The following is a 7,403-nucleotide window of genomic DNA, read 5'->3' as shown; positions in this document are numbered from 1 at the left end:
CAGCCCTGGGATTTCTTTGGAAGGAATGATGCTAAAGCTGAAACTCCAGTACTTTGGCCACCTCATGTGAAGAGTTGACTCATTGGAAAAGACTCTGATGCTGGGAGGGATTGGGGGCAGGAGGAGAAGGGGACGACAGAGGATGAGATGGCTGGATGGCATCACTGACTCGATGGACTTGAGTCTGGGTGAACTCCGGGAGTTGGTGATGGACAGGGAGGCCTGGCGTGCTGGGATTATGGGGTCGCAAAAAGTCGGACACGACTGAGCGACTGAACTGAACTGAATATAAACATTATATTTCTTGAAAGAATAGGTGAAATAAAACATGGATTATGTACCTTCTGTGTTTTAACATTTCATTTATTGACATGTTTTATTTCTGCATTTTCTGTCTGATTTTCTTTCTATATTTTAGTTTCTTCCATAGTACTTCCATATTACAGATTACTAAAATAAGCTTTGCTTTGTATGAATTCATGCTTTAAAATAGCATCACAAGATAATTTATATAATTCAAACTAGAAGAGCTAGCCATTTAGCAATCTAAGTGGACAGAATTGAAATTTATCCTGCATTTGTGTATGCATTCATAAATTACCTAGTGCTGTAGGTTAACAGTGAATAATAAAGATCTCTGTCCTCATTGTGCTTAACATCTAATAGCACCCAAATATATCAATAAAAAGTAAAATTGTAAAGAAATACAAGTGTAAATTTGCCACTCTAATTCACACAATGAAGTAGAATGTATGGTGCAAAAATCAGAACATAGAAGGCTTCTTGAAGGAAATGATGTTTGTGATATCAAAAACAGGAGCAAATTAAGCAAGTATAAGGCATTTCAGGTAGGGTAGTGTGTACACAGGGTATTTTGGAAACTCTTCCTAGTACTTTCTATGAATAGCTAATTTTTTACAATAAAAATTATTTTATTGCAAACAAATACATACATATATTTATTTGTAAAAGGTATTTTTGTTGTTAATATGAATGTTATTGCTGTTTTTATTAATAATATACATTTTTGTGTTTACCTGAGTTTACCTAAAATTTCATTTCAGCTACTTGTTCTGGACTGAGTGGGGACAGATGCCCTGCATTGGAAAGGCTCGCTTAGATGGCTCAGAGAAGGTTGTCCTCGTGAGCATGGGAATAGCATGGCCAAATGGTATCTCCATTGACTTTGAGGTCTGTTGGTTGTCTTAAGTGTTTAAACTGCATTAAATGCAAACTTGCTTTACTCAATTTTTAGTGTTCTCTTATTTTCTTTGTAAAACACTTAATAAAAAACAGCTTGTAATATTACTTTTCAATCGATCTTAGGAAAATAAATTGTACTGGTGTGATGCTCGAACAGACAAGATAGAAAGAATTGACCTTGAGACTGGTGGGAATCGTGAGATGGTGCTGTCAGGGAACAATGTGGATATGTTTTCAGTTGCAGTCTTTGGGGCTTACATCTACTGGTCTGACAGGTAATTTATTTTTTCATAAGTATTTGAGTCTCAAAATGTTATTTTAGTGTCAGTTGATTTACCCTTGTAGGATTAGCCATTTCTTACCAAGGTCACAAAAAAATCTCACAAACCATGTAATTTCCACAAAAAAAGCAGTTGCTCTTGCTATTCCAGGCTCAACTCTTTCAATGTCACAGACTAATGTTGGTTTCTTTCCCTTCTGCTGGGCCATCTGTTATCTTCAGCTTAAATAACTGGTTTGGTTTGAATTAGTTAAAGATTATTAATCGTGTATGTTCGACTTCTTGGCAGAGCACATGCCAATGGGTCCATCAGAAGGGGCCACAAGAATGATGCCACAGAAACTGTAACCATGAGAACGGATCTTGGAGTCAACTTGAAGGAGGTTAAAATCTTTAACCGAGTAAGAGAGAAAGGTCAGTGCTCTTCTATTATCAATACATTTTATGCTATTTTTTTCTCTTATTTTTTTAACATTTATTTATCAACTTAACTTAGATATTAATTTTTATAAGTCCCAAACCTCAAGACCCTCTTTTTTTTACCCCCTAATTTCTAACAAAAATTATATGGTAGCCTAATGAAATTAATTTATAATCATTCATAGATAGATATTTTTGCCTAGACAGTGCATGGATATGGACATGTTATATACTTGGCCTGTCTTCAGTATAGGTTTAGACTAAGTAATATAGAAACATTTGATAAATACATATATTTAACCTAAGTATAAAAAGCACAATTAGGATATTAGCAAAGAGCAGCCAAATGTTTTTCCATTTTATTTAGAACTGACCAAACATGCTGCATTACTTGGCCCAAAAGGTTGTCTTCATGTCAGATTATATTTTAATATATAAAGTGATGATGGCTTCGGAAGGTTGCTATTAGTGTGAAATGTGTCCACAGTCATCATTTCTTTGAAATATGTTTCTTTAAAACATATTTCTTTAAAATATGTTTCCTTAAAACGTATTTCTTTAAAATATGTTTCCTTAAAACGTATTTCTTTAAAATATGTTTCCTTAAAACATTTTTCTTTAAAATATGTTTCCTTAAAACATATTTCTTTAAAATATGTTTCTTTAAAACATTTTTCTTAAAATATGTTTATTTAAAACATTTTTCTTTAAAATGTTTTTAAACTGGTATGACAGTGACTTAGATATTTTTTAATATCATTTCTATTAAGATAATATTTATTTTAAGTGCCATTAGAGGATGATGGATTCATGAAGGAGAATTAGTCTGACATAGAAATCTTAATAGCATATTACACACTCACTCAAAACTGGAGTAAAAAACTTATGCCCAGTATACTTAGGATGTTAGTAACATTGGAACCATGAATTTCTTTAATACCTTATATACTTCATAGACACAGGTAGTGCTTCTTTGTTTTCCTTGGTGAACTCAGTTCATGTTTTGAGTGAATTAGTTACTTGCTCCAAAGATTACAATACTTGAAACCTATTGTAATCTCAGTATCAAGTTTCAAAAAAGTTATGTACTTAACTAACAGATTAAGGTTAACTTTTAAATAATTCTCTTTAGATGGTCAGGGAAGCAGAAGAGTGTGAAATAATAAATCTAAGGTTTTAAAGTGGAGTGACTAAAAAAACAAAACAAAACAGTACTTTACAGTGTTTGATTTTTTTACTGACCAGTCTAAAATTAAGAATAAAATAATCCAGAAGATTCAATGTTAATTTTTAATATGTTTCTAAGAAAAAACTATATGGAAAACAAAAGCAAAAGCACAATGTGTGTATGTATCTTTTTCTTCTCTCTAGGGACCAATGTTTGTGCCAAGAACAATGGGGGATGTCAGCAGCTCTGTCTTTATCGAGGAAATTCCTGGAGAACTTGTGCTTGTGCCCATGGATATTTGGCAGAAGATGGAGTTACATGCCTAAGGCATGAAGGCTATTTGCTGTATTCAGGGAGAACAATATTAAAAAGTATTCATCTTTCTGATGAAACCAACTTAAATTCACCAATAAGGCCATATGAAAATCCACGTTATTTCAAGAATGTCATAGCCTTGGCTTTTGACTATAATCAAAGAAAAGGTAGCAACCGAATCTTCTACAGTGATGCACACTTTGGAAATATACAGCTTATTAAAGATAACTGGGAAGACAGACAAGTAATTGTTGAAAGTAAGTACAACATTTTTTTTTAATAGTTTAGTGGAAACGGGTATCATTTGGAGTAATAGAGAAATTAGAGTGGTGATTGCATGTAGTAATTACATTTTCCTAGAGTTTTTATTCTAAAACAAGTGCATATCATCCAAAACCCCAAAAGTCAAAGAAGCAATTAACTGCTTAACGTGTACAGCATGAATATTATGATTATTAGCTTCTAATCATGGAACATTCAGTATATTCCTTTATAATGTTTATTATAAATGTTTATTAAAATTCATGGGAAATAATTTTTAGTATAAAACTTACTAATTTTATTTTCTTCTAATGGGAGAAATTATATCTTTAGGGATACCTATCTAATTATATTTGATGAATTTTATTTTCTCAAATATCACAGATTATCTTTGTTATATCAAAGATATATCTTTGTGATATATCTGTTACATATCTTTGTTATATATTTGTTATATATCTGTTATATCACAGATATAACATTCTTGATGAGAGAATGTAACTAATGAATTAATATTTTTAAGACATTTAAAAAATTTTATAAGACAGTCATTTTAATATTTTATGGGATTCAAATGTAATATTGTATGAATCATCTATATAATTTAGAGAAACCTCTTCCTCTCATCCAATTTTACAGGAACTATCTTCCTATTCCTTGTTTAACATATGGAACATATTTCCATATATTCCTTACTTTCCCAATTTTACTTTATTGAGGTCAACCTTTGTCATTACTTTTTAAATTTCAAAGTAATACATAAGTTTATTGTAAAATGTTCAAGTAATATGGATTTGAAAGGAAGTTTTTGCCCCATCACTGCAACATCAGTTCCGTTTACTTACTTGTGACAGCTGTCATGCCTCCAGAATTTTCTATATGTATGTGTTTCATTTGTAATTACAAAAATGGAATGATCTGTATGCAACATTCACCTGCTTTTTTCACTTAGAATATATCTTTAAAGGCTTTCATTTAAGTATATAATGCTCTATCTCATTATTTTGAAAGCCTGTATCTATCCTGTGTCTCTGTGCCACGTCACTTCAGTCGTGTCCAGCTCTTTGCGACTCTATGGACTAGAGCCCACCAGGCCCCTCTGTCTGTGAAATTTCCCAGGCAAGAATACTGGAATGGGTTGCCATGCCCTTGATCAGGGTGTCTTCCTGACCCAGGAATTGGACCCCAGTCTCTTATGTCTCTTGCATTGACAGGCAGGTTCTTTACCACTAGTGCCTCCTGGGAAGCCCATCTCTCCTGTACTAAGGGTAAATTAATTTATTTAACCATTTTCTTATTGACAATCATTTAGGTTGTTTTGGTGTCTTATCATTACCTACAATGAATGTCACATAAATATTTTTTCACACATGTGAATATTGCTTTTGTATAGAATCCTAGAAATAGAACTGCAAAATCAATGTTAATTTTTATAATTGGTCAAATTTCTTTTCAAGAAGACTATATTAATATATAATTTCATCAACTGTTTATGAAAAAGACCTATTTTCCCTCACTTTTGACAATGATTTTATAATATTTACTATCATATAGCTAATACATAAAAGAGTCAGCTTATGTTAATATAAATATATATTAACTAGAGAGATAACTAGATAACTAGAGAGATCCAGTATCTACTCATATATTTTATTCATATGAAAAATAGATACTTAATGTCAAACTCTATTATACATTACCATCCCATGCTAGGCCTGCTATAGTTTATTTTGTTCTTTCAACATTTAGTATCTCAAAATCCTTTGGGTCTATTCAAATCTGACTCAGCCTTTCCAAGTCAGTTCAACTGTGTACTTTCAAGTATATACAAATATAAAATATTATTTCTTTATTCTGTAGGGTACCATACTTATTGATAGTTTAATACCAATTTGTATATTCTAGCACAAACATACATATAGCATTGTGTATTCATGCTATTTTGCTCTCTAGTGTGTGTGTAAATATGAAGATACAACTATAAATATACTAATCATAGAGTTCAGACATTTGAGAGTTGTTGATTCTTTAGTTATAGCTCTATGAAGTTTATACTATAATTCTCTTTGGTCCTCACTCCATTTTCTTAGACTAATACAATTTAGAGTTGAATATGCTCATGTTGCACATGTAATCTATTAACTTCTTCAATTTAAAAAATTAAATTTCTATTGAAATTTAATAGAATCTCTAAGATACTAAAGGTCTAGAGAATAAATAATCTGTCTGGGGAAAGGCAGAGGGTACAATGGAACGGAGTCAAGGAATCTAAGTGATCAAAAGTATGTTCATAATAATACTAGATATTTGTCTTTTTTTACAGTGTTAAAAATGGCACCAATGGTGGAAAAACCACTGTGGCTAAACTGATGATACCTTAGCATTAATGAAGACAGCAGCACCAAACAGTACTAGTAGTGAGTGTATTTTTCAGTGCCACTTAATAGCAGGAAAAAAAAAAAAAAAACCAGTTTAACCTAAGAATGTCCTTGAAGAAAAGCTAAAAAAATAATTTTATTAAATCTTAATCTTTCCTAATCCTTCAGATTACACCTCTTTTTACACTCTGTGATAAAATACAAATAGGGAACTTCTATTGCATTCTTAAGTCCAATGGCTGCTAAAGGAAACTGGGTATTTCTGTCTTTATGTAAGTCCATGGTTCTTTTAACTGACATTATCTTTTACTTGAATGAGGAACAGACAAACTATGATTATTCAAACCTGGTTGTGTGGCAGACTGAATACCATAAGTCTATCATTCCAAGGAAAATAACCTACATTTGTTGCAAATAATAAAAATCAAGCTTTCAAGTAAAAATTAAATTTTTGGAAGAATTGTATCTACTATAGTAAGCTTGATAGTTTCCCAATACTTAAACGCTTTTCTGATGAGATGGTAGTGGTATTACTAGTGATTTGAGGGGTTGTTGCATACTGAAATTGTCAACATTTGGAAGATATGCGCAACTCAGGGAACCAAAATTTTCCTACTTATATGGTAAAATCATGCCTGGGTAAATGATACATTAAGAGTATAAGATAGACCAATGAATTTAATGAAATGGAGTATGAAACATTCATCACTATGGTTTCTGATTCTCCACTGAATCTAACCTTTAAGTAACTATCACTTTTCATGTTCTGTAGTATAAAAGCATATTCAGAATTATCTGAAAGGCTATGAAAACCCTCCTTCCTTTTCAACTCTGTAGCTGTGTGAAGCTGGATTGTCTTTATCAGTTCAGTTCAGTCACTCAGTCGTATCTGACTCTTTGAGACCCCATGAATTACAGGACGCCAGGCCTCCCTGTCTATCACCAACTCCCGGAGCTCACTCAGACTCATGTCCATCGAGTCAGTGATGCCATCCAGCCATCTCATCCTCTGTCGTCCCCTTCTCCTCCTGCCCCCAATCACTCCCAGCATCAGAGACTTTTCCAATGAGTCAACTCTTCACATGAGGTGGCCAAAGTACTGGAGTTTCAGCTTTAGCATCATTCCTTCCAAAGAAATCCCAGGGCTGATCTCCTTCAGAATGGACTGGTTGGATCTCCTTGCAGTCCAAGGGACTGAAAGCTGTGGTACATATACACAATGGAGTATTACTCAGCCATTAAAAAGAATACATTTGAATCAGTTCTAATGAGGTGGATGAAACTGGAGCCTATTATACAGAGTGAAGTAAGCCAGAAGGAAAAACACCAATACAGTATACTAACGCATATATATGGAATTTAGAAAGATGGTAACGAT

The 7,403-nt window shown here is 32.7% G+C and overlaps 1 protein-coding gene across 1 annotated transcript in view; it reads left to right on the top strand.

Moving 5' to 3' along the window:
• The window catches only part of LRP1B (low density lipoprotein receptor-related protein 1B), a 1,806,191-nt gene that overhangs the window by 1,231,406 nt on the left and 567,382 nt on the right, over positions 1 to 7,403 (top strand). Inside the window, exons 38-41 of the mRNA XM_010853706.1 lie at positions 1,065 to 1,191; positions 1,327 to 1,478; positions 1,773 to 1,897; positions 3,275 to 3,643. Coding sequence (XP_010852008.1) covers positions 1,065 to 1,191; positions 1,327 to 1,478; positions 1,773 to 1,897; positions 3,275 to 3,643 — 773 coding nt within the window. The remainder of the gene's footprint in view (positions 1 to 1,064; positions 1,192 to 1,326; positions 1,479 to 1,772; positions 1,898 to 3,274; positions 3,644 to 7,403) is intronic.

Source organism: Bison bison, unplaced genomic scaffold (genome assembly GCF_000754665.1).
Source record: "Bison bison bison isolate TAMUID 2011002044 unplaced genomic scaffold, Bison_UMD1.0 scf7180017864330, whole genome shotgun sequence".
NCBI lineage: Eukaryota > Metazoa > Chordata > Mammalia > Artiodactyla > Bovidae > Bison > Bison bison.
The sequence above is the reverse complement of the archived record's forward strand: the minus strand, read 5'-3'. Positions and strand labels throughout refer to the sequence as shown.